This window comes from Ambystoma mexicanum, chromosome 6p, assembly GCF_040938575.1.
Source record: "Ambystoma mexicanum isolate Mex_15411 chromosome 6p, UKY_AmexF1_1, whole genome shotgun sequence".
Taxonomy (NCBI): domain Eukaryota; kingdom Metazoa; phylum Chordata; class Amphibia; order Caudata; family Ambystomatidae; genus Ambystoma; species Ambystoma mexicanum.
Window position 1 is genome coordinate 1,453,435,795 of NC_090935.1, and position 25,816 is coordinate 1,453,461,610.

Sequence of the window (25,816 nt, forward strand, 5' to 3'; positions counted from 1 at the left end):
GCTTGGCTTCTGAAAGGTTGAGGTATAAGGATTGGGACCTCCCTGAAGACGTGATGGAGGTTTTGCTCTCGGCCAGGCGACCGGCAACAAAGTCTCTGTACCGTTGCCGTTGGAGAAATGCGACTGGTGCAGAGTCCAGAATGTGGATCCTTTTGAATGCGACATTCCCATGGTTTTGTCTTTTTTGCTTTCTTTGGCCCACAGGGGCTTGCAAGTGGGGACCATTAAAGGTTACCTGGCGGCGCTGTCCATATTTAAGTGCTCGTCTGAAGAGTGTTCCTATTTTAGGATTCCTTTAATTTCACAGTTTTTGAAAGGGCTCACTAATGTGTTCCCTCCGTCACTTTTTTGGTGCCAGGTTGGGATTTGAACCTTGTTCTTAAGTTTCTTATGGGTGCTCTGTTTGAGCCTTTACATTCTTGCCCTTTGAGGATGTTAACTCTGAAAACTGTGTTTTTAGTTGCGGTTACTTCCGCTCACAGAGTGAGTGAGTTACAGGAACTTTCAGTTAAGCCACCCTTCACTGTGTTTCACAAGGAAAGGGTTGTCCTTAGAGTTCGTCCTTCTTTTCTTCCGAAGGTGGTTTCGGAATTTCATTTGAGCCAGAAGGTTGTTCTTCCGGCGTTCTATCCTCCTCCACATCCTGGTAAGGAAGAGGAGAGGCTCCATAGGCTTGATCCTAGGAGAGCATTGAGCTTTTATATCTCGTGCATGTCCCGGGTCAGAGTGGACGATCAACTTTTCATTGGTTACGCTGGAAAGCGTTTGGGACAAGCTGTGACGAAACAGACTTTGTCTCGTTTGATTATTTTAGCTATCTCCGAGTGTTACCGCTTGGCGGGTAAGGACCCTCCGGCTGGCTTGCGGGCCCATTCTACCAGAGGAGTGGCTGCGTCTACTGCCCTGCAGAGGGGAGTTCCTATTCGTCACATCTGTGATGCAGCCACCTGGACTTCAGTACATACTTTTGTCCGTCACTATTCCCTCGATTCCATCAGAGGGCAAGATCTGGCCTTTGGCAAGGCAGTTCTCTATTCCGCAATTTGATTGGGCATGCTAAATTTGTATTCTAAATTCTTTCCTACCTCCTTGCTTGGTACTGCTTTGAGAGTCTGTCATAGATATGGAATACGTCGGAGGACCCAATCCCCTCGAAGAACAAGTTATTTTCTTACCTGGTAACGTTCTTTCGATGGGATAGTCCGACGACGTATTCCATATCGCTCCCTCCCTGCCTTCCCCGCTGCAGAATTTCTTTTGTGATTGCAGCTTGCGTTCCGCAAGGCCTTGTGTGCCTGACTGGCAGAAAACTGGTGGCACACCTTCTGGGAAAAAACTATAACTGAGGCTATGGGCGTCGTGCGTCCTACTTATCACATCGGGTGACATCGGCTGTCGGAGGAGGTCCTCGGGGACGGCGCATCAACGTCATCGACGCAGGACGCAGACGCCAAAGATTTTCCGAAGCAGCACAGCTGTGGACATTACCTGTCATAGATATGGAATACGTCGTCGGACCATCCCATCGAAAGAACGTTACCAGGTAAGAAAGTAACTTGTTCATTGAATCGCTAAGTGGGAATGTATTAACTGTAGCCGGCTGCTTGTAACCATGCACCTAATCAACCTCATTCCTTTTGTTGGTCTATGACAAATACTGCAAAGGCTCTGTGAAAGATCTGAATAGTGTGATCAGATCCGTACCAGTCGTGCCTTCTCTTTAGAGTGTGGCAAAACCACATATTATATTTGTTTACTATTATATTATCTCTTTTGATTGTAGGAGAAGAAAATGAGGATGCGTCGTTTATTATCAAGGAAGACGATGAACAATATCCAGAACAGGAGGGCTTTGTGCGAGGCGAAAGCTTAAAACATGACAGTGGTGAGTAAAAAGTGCTCCTCCTTTGTACTACTAGATAGACCTTATGCTGGACATCATACGTGAGCACAGAATTTTCCCTGATGACGGACTTGGTCTGAAATGCGTTGGCTTCAGCTGTGTCAACGTGTGTGTCTTGGAACCAAGACAACAAGGGGCAACACAGTTTTGAATCCAGATCACGCGCCTAGAATCCACTTGCTGGTATTAAGCGCGTTTATAAATGAACAATACAATTGAAATATACATTTGATTAAACCTAGAATGGATTTTGTTAGAAATATTGTGTGGTCAGACTTTTAATCTAAGTACACATAGATTTTTTTCCCCAAATATTATTTCCTATTTGGTCACTGTTTACGTAGCTTTTCAGCACAGATTTAGTGAGCATACGGTTCCTTGGAAAGATTTCCATGTTCTATATGTGCACATACTCCCTTGACAGAAGAGGAGATCCCTAAAGCAAGAACCAGGAAAGTAAAAGGATTATCACCTGAAAGAAGGATGGACAGTACAGACTCGATGCATTCCAGGCCTCGAGGCCCTGGGAGGAAAAGCTGACCAGGGTGCTTGGCAATCACGTCACAATCCTTGAGGGACTTACACCACCCGAGGTGATCCACCAGTGACCCTAATGTAAAAGGGAGAGAGACTGGACCCGGGTCAGAAGGGTCACATAACATTGGCCGCTTGACAAAGACCCTAATGAGGGAATTACCCATTGCTGCTATTGTAGATGTTCAGAGAAAAAAGCCAAAGTCAGGGAGGGACCTGTTGTAAATCCTAACAATGATAGTTATGGGAAGGACCTGTTGTGAATCCTGATAAACCTGTGGTCTGGGAGATACGTACAGTAAACCCTGAGAAACCCAAGGGCTGGGAAAAACCACAAATGCTCTTTGCAATGCTGAGGGAAAGCCTGAAGGGGGTAGAGACCCTTGAACTCTGAAACACAGTAGAGGCCTTGAAACACAAGGTGGGAGCAGAGCAGGCTGAAGGAGACACCATTTTGTGAGTAACTGCTACAAAAACCTTTCTAGAGGAATAGTTTTGTTTTTTATCCATTAGACTAAGTTTGAACCTTTTCATTGGGCAAAAGCCTTAGGATGTTTGTTATTAGTGTACAGTAGCCAGGAGGCTAAAGGCCTGTTAGTTTGGGTATTGGAAAATGTTGCTGGCTATCCTTTTGGAGGCCTTGCTTTGTAGACTATGGCATCTTGAGGGGTTATGAACTTTGATTTGACCCAGAGTCTGCTAAGGATTTCGACTCCTGTAGGAAAACCCAACTGTGTATTGGTAAGCCCTGTGCACTGTTCACTCTAGGACAAATCCCTATTGTAATCCCTCCCCTGGAACCTAGCACTCTATTGTAATTCCTCCTCTAGAGGTCCACAAAATCCTGGTGTATGATGGATATGATGGCCGGTTGATCCAGGTAGGGGATTCCATGAACCAATTCATTTGTGAGGTGAGCCCATTACCTATTTCACTGTCCAGGAAGTAGGTACCAGCGAGGCTACTGTGGAGAATAGAGGTGAGTTTCGTACCACCATAGCCCCCCTCATCCTCTTGAAGAGGACTTGGACCAGCCCATGCCAGAGAGGAATACATACATCTTTGATAATACCTCCCCCCAGTTTGTCATTTCTCAGTGGAAGGATCCAACTCTTGAGAGATGCTTTCAGAGATGTGATCCCAGAATGTCATTATCATCCATGCCAGCGACTCTCACAAATGATCCACAAGTAATGAATCAACCAAAAATCATATTCATCCATGGATAGCAAAGTACAGCAAGGTGAGCATCATCTTCTCTCTATGGTGTTTCCACACAATAGACTTGTTCGCTACATGCAAAAACAGTCAATGCCCAGACTTTGCGTCCAGGTTCCCCCAGCCAGGCTCCAAGGGGAATGCCCTATGGATGAACTGGTCAGGGAAATGTGCTTGCGCTCCCCCCCCCCCCCGACGCCTCTGATGAAGAAGGTGGTGAACAAGATCCACAAGGAACAAGTGACGCTCATCCTAGTTGCTCCTATGTGGGCAAGACAACCTTGGTATCCACATGTGCGCAAACTGGAGATGTGCAAGCCCATCAAGCTCCCGTATCTGACCAATCTGCTCACTCAGCACGGGAAATTAACAGTGTACCCGCAACCTCACTCACTGAACTTGGCAGCATGGCTCCTGAAGTTATAGAGTTTGGACATCTTAACCTGCCACAGAGGTGTATGGATATCCTGAATGAAGCACGAAAACCAAACACTAGACACTGTTATTTTGACAATTGGAGAAGATTTGTAATTTGGTGGCAGTCTAAACAAATTAACCCCATAGAATGTACCCCATCCCACATTCTAAAATATTTGCTCCACATGCTAGACTCGGGTTAGTATTCAACTCTTTAAAGGCCCACCTGGCGGCCTTGTCAGCCTACAACACCTTGCACAATAAGATCTCATGGTGGAAGGTGCCCGTCGTCAAAGCATTTATGGAGAGAGTAAAGAGACTCCACCCTCCGATTTCAAATCCGCCGCCAGGTTGGAATCTCAATGTTGTACTTGCTAAGCTCATGGGACTCCCTTTCGAGCCTATGCATAAGACCAGTCTTAAACACCTGATTTACAAAACTGCCTTCTTAGTGGCTCTTATTTCAATAAGAAGAGTTGGTGAAATACAAGCATTGTCAGTGCAGGATCTTTTCTTTATCATACACAAGGACAAGCTGGTTTTACGTCCTCACCTTAGGTTCTCCCTTAAATTCATCTCTAAATTTCATGTAAACCAGTCTATTGAGTTACCGGCTTTCTTTCAGAACCCCGCCAGCTCAGCTGAGGTAAAACTCCAAACACTAGATGTGGGGATGGCAGCTCTTTACTATGTAAACAAGACCAGACCGCTAAGAAAAACAGACCAACTGTTTGTCTCCATAGCACCAGGCAGAGAAGGAGACCGCATTTCCAAGAATGCCATCTCCAGATGGATCATCGTATGTATACAATTGTGCTATTCATTATCAAACAAGACCCTGCCTTTCATGCCTAGAGCTCACTCCACCAAGAGCACAGGAGCCACTCGGGCTTTCATTGCAAATGTCCCTCTAGAAAGCATTTACAAAGCAGCTCCATGGAGTTCAATACACACTTTCACTCAACATTACTGCATTGACGCTCATTCCAAGACAGATACACAGGTGGAACAAGGAGTTCTAAGACATCTGTTCACCCATGGACCTTCTCACATCCCACCACCTTCTCCTAACACTGCTCGCTAAGCTATGCACAGCATGTGATCTAAGCAGATTCCACAAGCCTCAGAAGGGATACGTTACTCACCGTAATCGTATTTCTGTTGCTTGAATCTGCTTAGATCACATGCGCCCACCCATGCTCCCCTCGGAGAGAAGGCACATGGATGCTTATGAACGTGTGATACGTATCTGCTTGGATACAACTGTACTCACGCTAGACTTCATGCTATGTCATGTCAGAAAAATAACTATCTGAGGGCCCTCGACGCGTGAAGGACCATGGGTACAGTGGACGTCACACTAGGGATAGTATTACTGGCACGTCTTGTCGACGTCACTTTTCGAATTTCGAAAACAATTCTAATACCCTGCAGCTTCCACTAGATGTCAGCCTATGCATAGCCTGTGAATCTAAGCAGATACAAGCATCAGAAATACGATTACGTTGAGTAATATATACCATATGTTGGGCTGGTTGTGCCGGTGACTTGCGCTACACTCTAGTGTTTGTACATTGTATTTAGAGTTCATTCAAGGATTTGCACAATGCTATTTATTGTTGTACTGAGTAAGAGCGGACACGTGTTTCGACCCATGGTCATCCTCAAGGCAATTGTAGTTCAGTAGTAGTCTCCCTAACTAGTGTTTTCTTGTGCTCAGCGTTTACGGTCTTTGCCCGTATCCTTTCTCTATTCGGTCACCAATGTGATACACTGTTAGGGTCTTGCAAAGTTTGTTTGGTCTGTGTTGTTCCTTTTAATAAAACTGTTTATAACATTGCCCGATCCCGATCCTTGTTAGTTGCAGAATATCAATGGGAATAATTCCCTGCCTCGCGCGTGCGGAAAACGGACACGAGGCAGGGAATTATTCCTATGGATATACTACACCTAACAAGGAATGGGATTGGGCAATGTCATAAACCGTTTTATTGAAGGAACAACACTGATCAAATATAAACTTCGCAGGAACACTACTTGGGGAGACTCGTCCTGAATTACAACAATTGCCTTGAGGACCACCGAGGGTTGAAACCGTGTCGGCTGTTACTCAATACAACAATAAATAGCACTGAGGCATTGGATCATGCAGATCAGTGAATGAACTCTAAATACAATGTTCAAACACTAGGGTGTAGCGCAAGTCTCCGGCACAACCAACCCAACATAAACTTTGTAATTAGAGGTTAAGGGGAATACCTCTAAGTGCTGATACTGCTGCTGACCAGACTACTGATCAACGGCTTTATCGCAATGATTTGTGTTCAAACCCCTCCATATATCGCAAGACAATAACTATCTCATCCCGTCTATATTAACCACTTCATTACTTGCCACCTATATTCCCAGCCAGAGCCGGCTGGAGAGACCTGATACCCCTGATAGCTTTGACGCTGAAATTACCATGAGGGAGACTTGGTTACTCCCCTGACGGTCATTACGGGGTGAGCGCACCTCCTACACTGTCCAAATCAACATACAAGAAGACGAGGAGCATATGGAGAGCAAAGTCCACAAGGAGAATGTACGGGGTGAAGTAATCATACGGACCACGTTGACACATAATATAACAAAAACATTTGGGAAGCAGATACTGTGGTCTTTAACCTCGTACCAGCCCCCATACCCACCTCTCCATCTAGATACAGGTGTAATGTCTACCTTCAAGCAGGTCTGTAAAGGGGCACTTGTGGCCAATGGGTGCAGCTGTAGCTCTGTTTGGCCGAAATTATATTGAAGAAGTTACTCTTTTAACTCCTGGAAGCACATGAAAAAGGTGGGGCAATGGGAGAGCTAAGGGGGAACGTGTCCACCAGAATGGAGGGAGATAAGTGGGTCTCAAGCCCTCTATAGCCAGTAGTACAACTAACCTTGTTCCTTGTGTAGACACGATCAGTAACAATTCGACCAGGGGACTGTGCAAAATTTGGTGCAGATTGGTGAAACGGTGTGGAATTGTATAGGGAACATATGTTTTTCTACAAACCCGCACATTTTTACTTTTATCTATATCGATTACCAATCTTCCCCACTGTTGCACACTCCAACTCCTCCACATTCATAACCCTTAAAGACCGGGTTGAGGAAGAGGCAACTAGGAGTAATGCACACTTCCATCTGTGCACACCACTTTGGTACTGGGGCGAGGAAGAGGACTGTGGAATACCACTCTAAAGGTCAGGCATGTACCATTGACAGAAGTAATTGTGGTCAGGCAAAGGACGCACCTGCACTTCCTTGTGAGGCTACAGGTGCATATAAAAAGGAGAGACCTGCCTGGAGAAAGAGAACACTCTGGGAAGCCAGGACGACGTGGAGCAGGCTGAAGAGGAGCCCGTGAAAAGTACCCCAAATGCTGTGGAGGAGTGGGAAAGACGCAGAAGCCAGGGCGAGCCATGAGAGAGTTGAGAGCCGTGCAGAGCCCTGAGCCACGTGTCACCAGCTGGAGCTGTAGGGCACAGAAGCCTCCACTAAGCTGCAGGAAGCAGCAAGAAGGAGCTCCCGACGTGAAAGAGGGGTGGGAGCGAAAGCAGAAGAGGAACGTGCAAGCACCAGGAGAGGCCGTACACCTGTGAGTGACACGGAGAGAACACTCATGCCGGGGTGCTCAAGGGCTTGGTATGGGCAAAGGAAGATGCTGAACAAGTGAAAGTATATAATGAATGGGTCTGGAGACCAAATGGACGTTATTGAATACCGAACAAGGTGCAAAGTACTTAATGAGTTATTGAATACCAAACTAAAGAAAAGCTATGCAAAATATTTGAAAATACTGCACGATTGGAGAGAAAGTGATGTGTATTTACGAACGAAGTGAAAATAAGGAAAAAGCATTTATGAGCAATGTGAAAGTACAAAGCCAAATGAAAACCACCAATGAGAGTTTGTGAAGCAAGTGAAAGGCAAATGATGAGCACTATTGGATAGTTAGAAAGCAAGGTGGTGACCAGGAATAAACACCACAAAGTCAACTGTGTGAAAGTCGCGTGTTGGCAGTCCAGAGACTGCCAAAAAGAAACACGTGTACAGATAGGTTAATATCATGGGTGCAGAGAGAAAACCTACGTTGGCAAGGAAGTCCAATAAGAATCAATGAACATTACAAAGTGCCAAGGGTTATCGGTTGAGTGACATGTGAAGGTGTAGACCGTGTGGCCGGACTGCTGCGCCTAGATCGAGTAATTCCTACTTGGCGTGAACCAAAGAAAATGAAGAGGTTGAAGTTATTTTGCTTAACAAGTTTTAAAGTGACTAAACAGAAGAATAAGCCAAGTGAATGGTTGAATATTCTCAAAGTTTACAAAGTGGATTTTGAATCAAGATTGAAAACTGAGAAACTTGAATTAACTGGGGACTGTGTTCAACTTGGGCAAGGAAACCCTGAGGTCTTTTTGTGGAACTGTTTGCATCTTGAGGAAGCTGAAAGCAAGCCAGGAGCTGGAAGAAGCTCAGAACTTTATTTTGAACACTGTTGTTTTGGGTCGCTGACATCCCTACACATTGTATAGATTTAGTTGTGAGGGCAAGCAGTGGTCCAGAAAAGATTGGAAAGTGGGAGTATTGTACTGCTTATATTTTAAAGTTGAGAGTAAAATTATTTTTTAGGGAGTAAAAATGTAAGTCCAATTCACAGTGGGAATATTTTATAAGCAAGTAAAAATATTTTAACTGGAAAAACTAAAATGTTTTTGTAATAATTATTTGTTGCGCCTATTTATTCAGACATATTAAAATAAACAGGTTTATTTCTTCTGATCAGGCAATAATAATAATAGTTTCTTCCTGTGGTACTATGTGCACTACTGACCCAGACATATTCATGCAGCTGTGTTGGTGAACTCAGGGGCACATGGTTCTACATGTCAGTTTCCCATTTTTTGTTGGGGAGTATTTTTATTCCCTATTATTTTTTGAGTATTTGCTTATTTTTAGGGAGTAAAAGTGGCCAATTCACCCCGTATCTGTAGGCCTGAGGACAAGCATAGGTTTTGGACACAGACAGACTTTTGAGTTGAACCTTATGACACAGACTATCCTTTCTTTATGTTGGGACCTCCCTCCAGCCCCTCCCAGGCACAGCATAGGGCCAGTTAGGCCTTACTCCATCCTGACATTTGAAAAATAAAAGCTTCATTTCAGACAAGTGAATCTGTGGTCTGTGTCTTATTTCATGATGCCTTCACAGAAGATACTCGCCAACGCTGGGAATGTGCCGGCCAATTACACCAATAAAACCACAAGAACCAGCAAGGTGGTAACGACTCGCACAAAGGGGCTATTAGTCTTGCATAAGGTCCCCAAATTGGTACCAACCTACCATGAACCAAGGGAAGCCCTTCTGAACAAATGGATGAATTGGCTTAAAACTGTCCAGGGGTGTGATTTGGTAACCGGGGGGATATTCTAAGTTGCACCAGGTTGCGCCATTAGGGGGGAAAGAGCGCATGACTCTATACAAATAGAACTTAAGGAGCCAAGTGTAGCTTGTGGTATGCTGGGATTTGACAAGCGATGCCAATCGCCTGTAAATAGTGTGATAGAAATCAGTGCCCACCACCGAAATAATGCTGACACCCACCTTGACCACATGCCTCTACGGGCCATGCTTCTGGCGCAAATGTAATCCTGCTGGGGAAAGGACCACTTGGTAACCCTGCTTGGCTCGTGCTCCTATGCCAAATGCATAACTGATGATTTAGTTACTCTTGTAAATTTGTGAAGAAGTCCCCACTGCGAATTGTACGCAGGAGCACAGTCGAGAGCCAGGGATGTTGCTAATGCGTTATGTATTCATATTCTTTCCTGTCTTATTGATGCCTTATATGTGTATATCTATATTTGTTATTTGATGCTTTCAGGTGTTATGATGTATTTTTATGGCCCCAGGTCGAAATAAAGTGAAGTGATGAAAACCTAGAACTGAACTATACCCTGCTTAGAACTGATGACTCCCTTCTTCGGGATGCGTTAGACAGTTTAAAGTTTCAAGTTACATAACAATATTGGGAAGACATCTCCCTTCTCAAGCGTTGCTCAGGTTCTCTTTAGCAATAGTCTCTTTATCACAGTTCTGTCTTCCGGCAAAGGATATAACTTCCTTCCTCTGGTCTTTCTTTCCCCCTTGGCCTTTCCGTAACTTGTGCTAAAGGTTCTCTTCCCTTGGACTTCTTGCAACTTGTGCCAAAGGTTCTCTGCCCCTGGATATAAGTCTTAAAGGTTTCATTTGGCATAGAGGCTCCTGCACTTCTTTAAATGTATACAATAATTATTGCGTTTGAATTGTTATTGTCTACGAGCCGTGACAAATCCAGGGAGATGGCAATACCCTCCCTCGGGGACAGGGCCAGTGATCCCCCTCCCCCCTTTGGGGACAAGGAATGCCCTAATGTCAACATATACCCTCCTCTTTCCTCAAACTTCGACATGTTTTTGGGATATATTGGAACTGATTATGACCATCAGGTACAGGGTCCCTTTAAGGTGAAACGCTTAGTTCCTAATCTGTATATGGTGCTGCCTTTTGCCGAATGCCAGGACCAACCCTGATTGTTGCTTCCATCCCAGGGAGGAACTTAAAACCAGCCGGATAGCCAAAGAAGATGAGAACATCTACTGAGGAGCAGGAAGCACTGACGTGTGAAGCCACTCCACGGGGGAAGTCCTGTTCAAGATACATGCCAACCTAGCAGGAGCAGGCTGGTGCTATGACGAGTCTCCACACACTTTTGGGCCACTGAATCGGGCAGCACCGCCTTCACCGACGGAGAAGAAACCGACGTCTGGAAACGCCAACACTATGGATTCCCGGATGGGGAAACCAAGAGAAGTGGCAGCCTGCAAGGGGCAAACTGAGGACCCACAGGGGCAAAGACACCCGTAGCATGCAAGGGGCTCAACGAAGAACCCCAGAAGCAAGAGAAGCTTAGAAACCACAAGAGGCTAACCAAGAAGCATCAAAGGCTAAAGAAGCATATAGTCCATGAGAGGGAAACTCAGGAACCACAGAAGCTAGAGAAGCTTGCACCCCACGAGAGACAAGCCGAGAAATGGCCAAGGCTGAAGAAGCCATACTCTGAGAAGGTCCAGCCAAGAAGCCCACAGCCCAGTACAGGCTAATTTGAGAGGGAGAGTAACTTGGGCTGTATGAACCCACCGTCTACCCGAGGCCAAAAAAGCAGAGAGTCTCGGAAGGTTGAGAGACCATTATTCTTGGAAGTGGATTTGTGCAACCGTGATCACATTGCACTATCTCTGGAGATGGATAAGAGTAGAGACCTTATTGAGAGAACATTTTTCTGACATTTTTACTTTTTTTTTAATTTTTACTTTAAGAGACCTTCTTTTGTTCTTGAAGAAACTACACCTACAAACTTTCAGAAATGTTATGCACCACTGGATGGGGTTCAGAAACCAGCCTTTGGTAAGTTCGCTGGGTGGAGTAACCTTAAACTAAGCGCACGCTTAGAATTCTTTTCTATCTTCTTTTTTTGCTACTCAAATAAGTTAGTGATAGGTAAATTTAGGTTTTTGAGTGAAGACTGCATTTGTTTTGCGACATCTTGACCAGCACTGGTTTGTTTCATAACATATGTAACCCACCTTGGTAGTAAGGACTAGAGAAGGTTTTTCTTTGTTTACCAATAAAGCATTGGTTGAATCATGTTCTTGTGGCCGTCTGCTATTTCCGATTTACCACATGGCCTGCAATGGTGTAGGGAAATTGAGTACCAGTCAAAGGAGGATGGTATATATTCACATATCCAATGGTTTTCCTGAAAACCTGGTGTGATTTCTAGTTATCAAGGGCCATACTTGCAGACCTCTTGGTCTGGTCCCTTGCTCTCCCTCATGGCCCCTCTTTAATTCTTCCCCATCTCATGATCAGCCTGGCTTCTCACCCGCTCTCCTAGCTCATTCTGTCTGATATCCCCCCCCTTTTACCCACTTGCCTGTCTTTAGTTTAGTTTATTTGTATAGCGCATCCGAACCCTAGGGTAACTGGGTGCTAAGTCTTTAGGGTCAGCAATGGTTACAGAAAGTCGCACACAGAGGCAGGCAAGTATGATACAGTACAGTAAATGGCGAAAGGGACCAGGTTACAGAATGGTCCACGAAAAGGGGCACAGTAGGTTGTGGTGGGACCGTGTTACAGGTGTCAGAGAGGCATACATAGTGGCATAGATTTGATAATGGTACAATCGAATATAGCTAAGTGCGGTTGACAGGCTATTGTTGAGTTATGAGCAGTTCCTTGACTTTGGCTCTGAACAACCAAAACGATGTGTCGGCTCTAATTGTCATAGGTAGTGCATTCCAGCATTTCGCTGCTAGTACAGGAAAACTTCCTCCTCTGGCCGTTTTCAGGTTGAATTTCGGGATTTTGAGTTGGTGTAGGTAAGGGGGTCTGGTTGGTCTGGTACAGTTCTGTCTTGTAAATTCGTCTGATAGGTATCGTGGGGTTGTCCGATATAGGCATTTGTGTGTAATGACCAGTGCACATAGTTTAATTCTCTCACGGATGGGGAGCCAGTGAGATTCCTTTCTGAGAGTGGAGATGTGGGCCTTGGGGGCGGGGAGGGGGATTGAGAGCACATCGCATGGCGTTATTTTGGAGTATCTGTAGTCTGTTCAAGTTGTGGTTCGTGGAGCCAAGGAAAAGTGTGTTGCAATAGTCCAATTTGGACAATTTGAGGGCTCTAGCAAGTATTAGGCAGCTGTTGGTAGATAAACAAGGTTTACAGGCATGTACAAGTTTATTGGTGTAGGCTGTAGATGAGATGGTGGCGTTGATTTGCTTTTTGAGAGAGAGTGTGGGGTCAAGATACACCCCCAGTGTTTTGACTTCTTTTGACACTTTTATGATGTTACCATCAATGATGATGGATTGGTATCTGGGGTCGAGTTTGTTGAGACGGGCCTGTGAGCCGACAATAAGCAGTTTGTCTTGTCATTGTTTAAGCAGAGGCTATGGGTGGCCATCCATGCTTGGATTTCAAGGTAGATCTCATTCAGCTTTGCAACATCCTCGTCATAGCTCCCCGTGAGAGCGATGAGGACCTGGGTGTCGTCAGCATAGTTTGTATATGTGACGCCCAGGTCATCAAGGCGGACAAAGAGGAGCTTAGTGAAGACATTGTAAAGCGTGGAGGAGATACAGGATCCTTGGGGGACTCCACATTGGATTGGGACTGGGTCAGCTGCTGCGCCAAGGGGTAGATCAGTAGAAGAACTCCCTGATATTCTATAATCAGAGATTGATTTACTCAATAATGTGTAGAAATATACATATTTTTTTGAGGTGCGGGGGAGGAAACGTGAACCTGGCACAGGATCACAATAACAGTAGAAGTAGAAACAAAAGACGAGGATCCGAAGTTAGGAACCCTCCCGTCCCCTGCACTCTATCATAAATCCATCAAATGATGGTGCAGCAATTTTAAATGCATTTGTTGTAGTTAATTAATAATGTTCTGATCAAGTTAGTAGTAAGACTGGACACTCAGTGATTTCGTACAAAACCCAAAAACAGGGGAGGGGGGTTTAATTAATGTCACAGTAAATTCACCATACAGATTTGAAGTGAAAAAGCCAAAATGACTGTCTACAAAAAAACATGAGAACAGTAAACAATGATAGTCCATTTATACAATTCGTGGCTGACGCGTTTCGGGATATTCATCCCTTCTTCTTGAGCCTATTGGGTTTGGACTGCAAAACCTAAACAAACATGAAAAACACCATTTAAACAAACATAGTATTCGCATGTAAAATGCTAAACATAGTGGTCCTTATTAAACCCACATCGAATTCACATGTATAGGTATATCTTAACTAGAATAGTTCAAATGTAACTATCTGAGGTATTCATAAACGTTACTCCCCAATAAGGGGTCCCAACTGTGGCCAGTGCACCAGGAACAAATCCATATTTTACATCAGAAAATAATCAAAGGAATAATAGTGATTGCCCATCTGTGAGAAACGTCTCCAGGGAGTGTGTGCCAAAGAAGTAGAGTGGCGGCATACCTTAAGTATAGTAGAGGTGAGGCGTAAGAAAACCCTCAAAGTTTGGTGAACTCGTGTTTCTCAGTTCTACCCACCAGCTGGTGGAGAAAACCCTCGTCTCAGGCGTGCAAGATGCCTATACATGAGATATAAATGAAGCGGTTCTAAGAGTTTGGATATTAATTACACATGTAAATGGTCAAATGGTCAAAAAAAATGTATATTGAAAGTTTGTTCACAGAATACACTAAAAACAAAGAAATAAAGGGACAACAGTCCCTTTATGAATAGAGATGAGTAGAAATTAATTAGGTCCATAAGTACATAATGGGCGTGAAAAATCAATGCAAGCATATGTAGAGCTCTCGCTTACCTTACAACCTGCAAGTTAAAACGGGAGTTACACGTGCGGATGCACTGCTGGCCCGGAAATATTCATATGTCCCAAAATGTCCTCGGGAACCAGAGTCTAAAGTGCTCGGCTGTAAACATGAAGGAAGCAAAAAATTCAGAATGCTCCCCAGTGGAAAGGAGGGATCTGATAGATCGTGGTATGTAATGGGTAAGGCGCCATTGATCTCGTGTTGTATTTACCTCTGCCAAGTAGTTTCAATGAAGCTATACGATCGCGTGTGAAGGCAAAAGCCGCTTCTGCTGCTAAATGTAACTCAAAATACGGGCGCCTCCCGATAAGGGAGATGAGATGCTCGTGTGGACTGTGGTGGGTCCCAGCGTCTCCCTGGCAACGATCTACACAGACACCAGCCCATCCAAAACCGAGTGTGTGTGTGTGGGAAAGATAAAAAAAAGGACTAAATGAGATCTTCATGTGCACCAGAGCTGAAATGCTGGTGTTTAAATGAGCGCCATTATGGAAAGTGTGTTTCCTGTGATATTTTGCAGTCTATATTTTGTATTTTGTATTTGTACAGTGTATATATCCCATGACCCCACCCTGCAACTTAAGCTTCGCATTTTCTGTACTGCTGCGCCCGGATACCTGCGGGTCTGGTGCGCATTATAAGTGAATAAAACAAACAAACAAACAAACAACAGAAAAGTGCCTGCTGTTGGATGACAACAAGCAATAATCCACATTGAAAGACTGAACAGTATGTTAGGGATGAGTCTCATAGAGAATTATAATTGTTAGTTGTCAAAGGACCCCAGATAAATTATTACGGATAATACAGGTTAAATGAATATACGTGCTGAATACTATGGCCACAGCACGGAACCTCCTAAGTGGGAGCCCTAGTGTATGGTAAATGTACCTAAATACAGGACATGTTATACATATGCTAAAGTATAAAGTGCACTGGTGTAACAGTGGAAACGCCCCCAATGGAGCAACATGAATACCAACTCCCTATCAATGCTTTAAAAGAAAGAAGTAACGCATTGTAGGACATAAGTTATTAAACAGTGGGCCGGTCGACATGTCCCGGACTCATATGGTTTTAACAGTTGTTCCACTGTGGATGACAGTAATGACACTCAATATGTCCATTGGCGTGGATTCCATTATAGTTAAATTCAGTCAAAACAATTAAAGAAGCGGAAAAGAATTTAGAAGGAGTGTGAACAAGGTAAACTGTCTTTACTCACACACAGTATAGACCAGAGAGGACAGTGAAAGAGGAGATCTTAAAACGCTGCAGTGTGTTAACACCATTGTTCTATAGGAGAACATGGAGTCAGGTCAAGTTCAGATAAAACACCTCAAGGAAAATTCCTCATTGAGCCCTTGTGGGTTAAGTGTGTCTAGCTGGTGTATCCAAAACTTCTCCCTGCGGGAGAGGATGGATTGGTAGTCTCCACCCCTATGTGGCTTCTTGACGACCTCCAGAACTTGAAACTTGATCTGGGCAACCGTGTGATGATGTTCCAAAAATGTTTTGACAATGGGGATTTTGTATTTTTGCACCTAATGTTGGATTTATGCTTGGTTATCCTCTCCTTAACCGCTCTTGTGGTCTGTCCAGACCGCCTTGTATTCCAGCTGGAAAAACTCATTAGGAAGGAGATCGCACAGAAACTACACGCGAGCATGTTAGAATATTTCAAATCCAAAAGCATTCCTAGGGGATTGAGGGTCTACCTCTGACCTACACTGTGTAGTGAAAACAAAGCATTCATTGAAAAGTGGGACTGTATCCTGAATAAATGCTCTCTGGACCTCATTTTGTTAACAATAGAGGAACTATCTAAGTCACTAACTACTATTGACACGGACATTGTCAATTTAAAAACCCAACTCAGTGAATTTAAATCCTCTGAAGAACTAGCACAATTGTTGGTAGATATTAATGACAAACTAGCTTCCTATAAATCAGACATCGAACAAAGAAAACTAAGGAAATTCAAAAGGGATACCTTTTGACTATATGAACGACATTGTATACAACTGGCAGGAGTACTATTACCATAGGAACCTCAACAAAACAAGACCTAGGAATCCAGATTCATCAAACTCTGGGAATGATAGCAGCTCGGGTAGCATAGGTGAACCAACACAACCACGCACTAAGAGCTCAACAGTTGAGACAGCAAGTAGACCAACACCACCATCTATCGAAGGGTCTCTACCCGCTGAATCAGCCATTATAACGCCGGGCATTGGCTCACCAAGATCAGAGGACACTGGGGCTTTTTTAGGCCTCCGCGACAAATCAAGAGAAAAACGAGGAGAGGGCAAAGCAAAACAAAGAAAGCAAAACAGATCAGTGAGAACTTAGTAGTCAACATCTCCAAGAAAGTTCTCACTAGTGATCAACTTGAGATGCTAAACCGCGAACTATCATTCATCCCTACTAACAACACCACCCTATTTGAGGAGAAAATATGCCTCTATAGGCTACTAAGAAAGCTCAGACTGAAACATTTTTTTGAGTACGATGAAAATTTGGATAATCACCAACCCGAGGGGGGAAATACTGGAAATACGTCCGAAAAGCAACTTCGATCCTCAGATTCAGAATTCTATCCTCAACTTCGTTGAGAAAAAAGTTATCACAGATTTGAAACGGATTAACTATCAAATATCCACCCCCATCAATGTGAAGAAGTGCCAATTAGATCATGTGGAAGCATTGGCAAAGGATGAATCCTTAACAATAAAACCAGCTGATAAAGGCGGAGCTATTGTTGTCATGGACACTAAGGACTACACAAAAAAGTGTTTGTTATTACTCAATGAAGCTGGTACCTACACCAAACTCAGTGGTGACCCAATCATGAGAATAAAAGCGCTGATTGAAGACATTATTGAGGAAGCCTTGGAGAATGAATGGATTAGCTGTAAAACAAGTGAATTTTTAATTAACCATCATCCCATCACACCGGTATTCTATGGCTTGCCTAAAATCCATAAAAATCAAGACGATCCCCCATTAAGACCTTTTGTGGCTGGTACAGACAGTATCTTTGACCCACTATCCATCTATATAGATCGATTACTTCAACCACTCATACAGAACCTCCCTACATATCTGAAGGATATGACGGATTTCCTAAATTGTATTCAAGAAGTCAGAGCACTTAGTTCGGGTTGCATACTATTCAGTATGGATGTGTGTAGTCTGTACACCTCCATCCCACACGAGGAGGGCATTCAAGCAGTAGAATGGCTGCTATTAAACTCTCAGGCTCCAAGGGGTGACCCACAGTTGATTGTAAAACTTCTAAGCTTAATACTGAACAACAATTATTTCAGATTCCGAGGGAACTTCTATCTTCAAGTCACGGGAACATCAATGGGGTCAGCAATGGCCCCGGTGTATGCGAACACTTTCATGTATAGATTTGAGCACAGGTACGTCTTGGAAAATGACGATTGGTCAAGCAGAATATTAGTATGGAAGCGCTACATCGACGATATTTTTGGAATTTGGTGTGGCACCCAGGATGAACTGACTACTTTCTTCAACTTCTTAAACTCAGTACATCGGAGCATCAAATTCACGATGGAGGTAGGTACTCCATCCCTACATTTCCTAGATGTCAGCCTGGAGATTAAGAATAATGTAATCGCCACGAATGTCTACCGCAAACCGACGGACGTCAATAACTTATTGCACTTCTCGAGTTTTCATCCGAAGTCAATGCTAAGCAGTTTACCATACAGCCAAATTTTTAGATTGAAGAGAATTGTCTCTGACCCAGCGGGGCTGGATGTGGAATGCACTAAGCTATTGGACAAATTTGAAAAGAGGGGATACCCACAACCCATTTTGGAAGAAGCAAAAGAGAGATCCTCTAACATAAGTAAGGAACAACTTCTCACGCCTAAAATTAAAAACAAGGATACTCCACTACTTTACATTTCCAAATACTCCCGTCAAAGCTTTCAAGTCGGTAGAGCAATTAAGAAACATTGGAGCATTCTACATAATGATCCACTACTGGAAAGGCTATTCCCCAAATACCCAATGATGGCCTTTAAAAGAGGCCAGAACCTGAGGGATAAACTTGTGAGAGCTGAAAAACCTCCCAAAGATAGACAAATGCTTCTACAAACAAGGAAAAAAGGCACATTCCCATGCTTGGGGTGTTCCCATTGTAACAACGTGATTAAGGGTGAAAACATATCACATCCCCTTACGGGCAAGAAATTCAAATTCAGAGACTTCGCGACCTGTATGTCGACAGGAGTTATCTACACAATCAAATGTCCTTGTGGCAAACTGTATGTGGGCCAGACCACAAGAGCGGTTAAGGAGAGGATAACCGAGCATAAATCCAACATTAGGTGCAAAAATACAAAATCCCCATTGGCAAGACATTTTTTGGAACATCATCACACGGTTGCCCAGATCAAGGTTCAGGTTCTGGAGGTCGTCAAGAAGCCACATAGGGGTGGAGACTACCAATCCATCCTCTGCACAGGGAGAAGTTTTGGATACACCAGCTAGACACACTTAACCCAAAAGGGCTCAATGAGGAATTTTCCTTGAGGTGTTTTATCTGAACTTGACCTGACTCCATGTTCTCCTATAGAACAATGGTGTTAACACGCTGTAGCGTTTTAAGATCTCCTCTTTCACTGTCCTCTCTGGTCTATACTGTGTGCGAGTAAAGACAGTTTACCTTGTTCACACTCCTTCTAAATTCTTTTCTGCTTCTTTAATTGTTTTGACTGAATTTAACTATAATGGAATCCACGCCAATGGACATATTGAGTGTCATTACTGTCATCCACAGTGCAACAACTGTTAAAACCATGAGTCCGGGACATGTCGACCGGCCCACTGTTTAATAACTTATGTCCTACAATGCGTTACTTCTTTCTTTTAACGCATTGATAGGGAGTTGGTATTCATGTTGCTCCATTGGGGGCGTTTCCACTGTTACACCAGTGCACTTTATACTTTAGCATATGTATAACATGTCCTGTATTTAGGTACATTTACCATACACTAGGGCTCCCACTTGGGAGGTTCCGTGCTGTGGCCATAGTATTCAGCACGTATATTCATTTAACCTGTATTATCTGTAATAATTTATCTGGGGTCCTTTGACAACTAACATAATTATAATTCTCTGAGACTCATCCCTAACATACTGTTCAGTCTTTCAATGTGGATTATTGCTTGTTGTCATCCAACAGCAGGCACTTTTCTGTTGTGCAACACACTTTCCATAATGGCGCTCATTTAAACACCAGCATTTCAGCTCTGGTGCACATGAAGATCTCATTTAGTCCTTTTTTATCTTTCCCACACACACACTCGGTTTTGGATGGGCTGGTGTCTGTGTAGATCGTTGCCAGGGAGACGCTGAGACCCACCACAGTCCACAGGAGCATCTCATCTCCCTTATCGGGAGGCGCCCGTATTTGAGTTACATTTAGCAGCAGAAGCGGCTTTTGCCTTCACACGCGATCGTATAGCTTCATTGAAACTACTTGGCAGAGGTAAATACAACACAAGATCAATGGCGCCTTACCTATTACAAACCACGATCTATCAGATCCCCCCTTTCCACTGGGGAGTATTCTGAATTTTTTGCTTCCTTCATGTTTACAGCCGAGCACTTTAGACTCTGGTTCCCGAGGACATTTTGGGACATATGAATATTTCAGGGCCAGCAGTGCATCCGCACGTGTAACTCCCGTTTTAACTTGCAGATTGTAAGGTAAGCAAGAGCTCTACATATGCTTCCATTGATTTTTCACGCCCATTATGTACTTATGGACCTAATTCATTTCTACTCATCTCTATTCATAAAGGGACTGTTGTCCCTTTATTTCTTTGTTTTTAGTGTATTCTGTGAACAAACTTTCAATATACATTTTTTTTTTACCATTTACATGTGTAATTAATATCCAAACTCTTAGAACCGCTTCATTTATATCTCATGTATCGGCATCTTGCACGCCTGAGACGAGGGTTTTCTCCACCAGCTGGTGGGTAGAACTGAGAAACACGAGTTCACCAAACTTTGAGGGTTTTCTTACGCCTCACCTCTACTATACTTAAGGTATGCCGCCACTCTACTTCTTTGGCACACACTCCCTGGAGACGTTTCTCACAGATGGGCAATGACTATTATTCCTTAGATTATTTTCTGATGTAAAATATGGATTTGTTCCTGGTGCACTGGCCACAGTTGGGACCCCTTATTGGGGAGTAACGTTTATGAATACCTCAGATAGTTACATTTGAACTATTCTAGTTAAGATATACCTATACATGTGAATTCGATGTGGGTTTAATAAGGACCACTATGTTTAGCATTTTACATGCGAATACTATGTTTGTTTAAATGGTGTTTTTTGTTTAGGTTGTGCAGTCCAAACCCAATAGGCTCAAGAAGAAGGGATGAATATCCCGAAACGCGTCAGCCACGAATTGTATAAATGGACTATCATTGTTTACTGTTCTCATGTTTTTTTGTAGACAGTCATTTTGGCTTTTTCACTTCAAATCTGTATGGTGAATTTACTGTGACATTAATTAAACCCCCCGCCCCCTGTTTTTGGGTTTTTTACGAAATCACTGAGTGTCCAGTCTTACTACTAACTTGATCAGAACATTATTAATTAACTACAACAAATGCATTTAAAATTGCTGAACCATCATTTGATGGACTTATGATAGAGTGCAGCGGATGAGTGGGTTCCTAACTTCGGATCCTCGTCTTTTGTTTCAGCTGCTGCGCCGCCAGATGGGGCGAAGACCCTGGTTGTTCTGTCCGATAGGAAGGACCGAATCCGATTGGTGGCATCTTGGGAGAATGCAGCAGCCGAGGAAAGATGTTTGGTAAGAATTGGTGGTTGACTAGGTCGAAGGCTGTGGACAAATCCAACAAGAGCAGGATTGCCAGATTGCCCTTGTCTTTAGCTTCATCCATTTGAATTTTTAGATCCAAGAGGGCTGTTTCCGTCCTGTGCCTGGGTTTAAAGCCAGATTGTCGCAGTCCTATAATGTTGTTGTCTTCCAAATGTCATTGTATTTGGAGCTATGCTACTCTGTCTAGTATTTTTAGGAGAAAGGGGACCGTTGTGATGGGCCTGTAATTTGTGGGTGTGTTGGAGTCTAAAATTGGGTTTTTTGAGCAGAGGGAGGACCCAAGCCTCTTTAAGGTTGTTCGGGACTACTGCGTTTTTGAACAAGGCATTGATCAAAGAGGTGATAAAGGGAGCAAGGTCTCTGGCCCGTCCTTAATGACTGGGGCAGGACATGGGTCACCTAGACAATTAGATGGTTTTAGGCTAGCAATTATGTTTATTACTGCATCCTCTGTGACTGGTGAGAAGTGGAAGAGGGGGCAGTCGGGATGAAGAGAGCTATGTGAATAGCTGATGTGGTCTTTAGCTGTGAGACTAGCTTTTTTGGATTCTATTTTGGCTTGCAGGAGAGCTATTTTATTTGAGAGCGTGTGTTGAATGTTGTTGCACAAAGTTTTGTCCTTGATGCAGTCATCGGAGGGGGTCACGGGTGATTCCAATTCTCTTAGGATGGAGAAGAGCTCTTTCGTGCCAGATTTGGCGTTGTGTATTCTTGTATTGAAGATCTCTTTTTTTTTTTGGCATTCGTAATAGTGGCTGCTGTCAGTGAGAATTTTTCCTTAGTGGTGATAGAAGGGGCTTTTCTCCGTCAATACATCCCTAGACACTAACCCTAGCTGTTTCTCTCTGTTGCTTGCCCCTAACTATCCATAGAGTGACTGGGAGACACTATAGAAGTGATCAGGGATAAAGACTACACACCTTAAAGACGGAGATAAAATCATTGTGGTTCTTCTAAACTCTGCATTGATAAGAAAATTCCAGTTAAATTACAAAAATATCAAGACTAGTATTTAAAAATATATAACTCTTGTATTACTCTAATACATCTAATACATAGTATATTTGTTAAAATATATGCGTGATTGTTTAGTATAATTCAAATTTTTCATTTTTCTTTATGGATTTTCTGTGTTTGGCCACAATACCTGCTTAAGTAGCCCCCTTTCTTTTATAAAGAATGAGTATTTATGCATAGGCTGTTTAAACCTTCCAACACAGACATAAGCCCACATTAATGTCACCAGCAATTACCAATCATCGCTGAGGTGGAGGGGTCAAGTAACTAGTCTGTGATTAATGTCTCTTTAAGGTCTTCCTGTGACAATTAATTGCTGAAAAATGGGAGGGCAACTTCAGAGTGTGTTGTTTGCTATTCCTGTGAGCTTTTCTGTGTAACTTTGTGTTGTAGAAACAGGTTTTGTTTTTACAGAATTATGAAAAATATGCAGCAGATGTTGAATTGTGTGGCAAAACCTAAAACATGATTATGCTGAAATGAGAGAATTGTATTAGTTTGGTGGCCCAGGGTATGCTTAGCTAAGTGATTTCTGATCACACAATCTACAAAAACATTGCTCCCAAAACAAAAACATTTCAGACATAAGGTTGCAAAATCTGGAATCTTGTATGACCCCACAATGCATCACTATTTGATTTGTTATGTGACAGTTTTTTTTTTTAATTAAGACTATCACTTACCTGACTTATTTTATTGAACAGATTCTGGCCTCATGGACATGAAGACGAATGGTGATCTGACATTTAGTGAAAGAATGACGACATGCAAATCACCATCAAAAAAGATCACAGTAATTGTGCCCCAGATCAGTGACAAGGAAGACCTTGATGGAATGATGTCATGGTCTGAAGTTAATCAGAAATCCAATGAAAGGAAATCTACTCATTGTGATAGTGGTTTTGAGGACACAGCCCATATTAATTTACATGGACAAGTTGCCAAAATAATGTCTTATAAAGGTGATGAAACTGAGAAACCTCTGAAGAACAGACTCCAGAGAGAGAACCTGGCCGACCAAACTTACCAATATGTTCAATGTAAAAAAACATTTTTTAGCACAGGAACTTTTAAAGATCACGTGTGTGTACATGCACTTGCAAAACCTCTAACTGCTGTATCCGAAGACATGAATCCTGAGATTGAACAATCATTTAATTGCAATCGATGCGATAAAAAATTTACTAAGAAGGGACAACTTACTATCCATCAGAAAAAGCATACAGGTGTGCACCTATATCCGTGCACTGAATGTGGAAAAGGCTTCAGCCAGAAAGCATTCATGACTAGACACTTAAGAACACATACTGGAGAGAAACCTTTTCAATGCACTGACTGTAAAAAATGCTTCCGATACAAAGCAAGTCTTGTTATGCACCAGCGAAACCATACTGGGGAGACGCCTTATCAGTGTACCGAATGTAGCAAAAGCTTTAGTCGTAAAAGATATCTAATTATACATGAGAAATCGCATAAGGGAGAGTTACCTTATAAATGTGCTGTATGTGAGAAAACGTTTAATGTGAAGGGAAATCTAATTATACATGAAAGAATACATACAGGGGAGAGACCTTTTCAGTGTACCATGTGTGAGAAAAGATTTGGTCATAAAAATTGTCTTATAATACATGAAAGAACACATACGGGAGAGACGCCATTTCAATGCACAAAATGTGAGAAACGCTTTAGTTATAAAAGTAGTCTTATAACACATGAAAGAACACATACAGGGGAGAGACCTTATCAGTGTACTATATGCAATAAAAAGTTCACTTTTAAGGGATATCTCAAAATACATACGAGAACACATACAGGTGAGAAGCCTTATCAATGTCCAAAATGTGAGAAAAACTTCAGTTTTAAAAGCAGTCTTGTTGAACATGAAAGAACTCATTCGGGAGAGAGGTCTTTTCAGTGTTCCGAATGTACCAAAACCTTTGCTTTTCATGGACATCTCGAAATGCACATGAGAACACATACAAGGCAGAAACCTTACCCATGTAATGAATGTGAAAAATGTTTCAATGATAGAAGAAAGCTGGAAAATCACCAGAGATTGCATCTACAAATAATGAGATTAAATGCTATGAAAGCTATACGCCATCTCTGGCAGAATAATGTGCCGGATGATCAAATGGTCCTGCCAAGCCCTGATAAAACATAGCCTGCATAGGAAAGCTGACAGTTATAGCGGCACGTCTTCCAGAAACCGTGTATGCCTTCTGCTGTAGGTCCTTAGTTTTCAAAAAAATTCAACTCTAAACAGAGCGAGCTGAAATTAGTCCAAAGGGTAACTATATGCATTGCAACCCCCAAGTCTGGATGTTGATAACGTGCAGGTTTGAAGAACATCCTACATTTCTCCTGCAATACCGAAAGTCATCCCAAGCACATCGACTCGGTAATGAGGTTTATTCTGCTCATTACCTACAGTATAGTTAAGCAGTTTAGTAATACAACTTGGAGGCATTTGTCTTTAGAGAAATGTCATATCAGTGCACTGGATAGGCAAATATTGGAAACAGTACGAATGTAGATAGCAACAACTGTACCCATGCTGCACTTGGGAAATGGTATCATGGTTTAAGAGTTCATTTGGATGAACATACACAACTCCTCGTGCTGGCGTTTGATTCTGTAGGATGTTGGGTGTTCGTTGTAGCTTTGTTTGTCTCAGTGATGTCAGTGCATTTGAATGAATTATGTTGTGTGGATTGTGACTTCACCACTGTAACTGTATATGTCAGTTATGGTTCAATTGCTGGTACAAATACATCACTAAAGCTATGTTCATAGTTATCTTTGAATGATATTTATTCAGTTACGCAATGAGTTTGTTACTGGTTTCCGGGAAGGAGGTTGAATGTAAGCATGTTATAACATACCAGAAGCAAACTCTTCCACATAGAAATGGGTCTCAATATTGTCATTGTTTCCAAATCTAAACTATCAAACATTATTAACACAAGAAGCAAAATCGCCCATTATTTATGAAGTTGACACTGTGTATGCACCAGTGTATACCCAAACTTGGAAAGTTAAAGGCAAATCTAGAAACACCTACGGTTGACATGCAAATAAAAGTAGCACATAATTCTTAGATTCCATCGTAAACACATAATAAACTAAAATATGGCTAAAAGAGGTGTTCTGGCAAACTCGCTTGACTTTTTACAATCTTCTGATTTGGTTTTGCAATGCTCACTCTGGGACTTGGGAAGATGATCAAATGCTTAAAAAATGTAAGAGGAGAACCAAACAATTCACAATTAGTATTCCAACAGCTCTGCATGGAAATTGAAGAGATTATGATCCCTGCAGCAACATAAATGTGATCTTGATGATCATCCATAGGACCTTGAGCCCCGTT

The 25,816-nt window shown here is 42.8% G+C and overlaps 1 protein-coding gene across 4 annotated transcripts in view; it reads left to right on the forward strand.

The window, feature by feature from the left end:
• Positions 1-25,590, forward strand: part of LOC138510515 (zinc finger protein 182-like) — a 181,435-nt gene extending 155,845 nt beyond the window's left edge. For 3 of the 4 annotated variants that reach the window (XM_069626218.1, XM_069626219.1, XM_069626220.1), the window contains 2 exons: positions 1,784-1,885; positions 23,151-25,590. In XM_069626218.1, coding sequence (XP_069482319.1) covers positions 1,784-1,885; positions 23,151-24,610 — 1,562 coding nt within the window. In that variant the 3' untranslated portion in view covers positions 24,611-25,590. Of the gene's footprint in view, positions 1-1,783; positions 1,886-21,289; positions 21,400-23,150 lie in introns of all 4 variants that reach the window. The other variant, XM_069626221.1, reaches the window with a different exon arrangement.
• Positions 25,591-25,816: the final 226 nt, after the last annotated feature.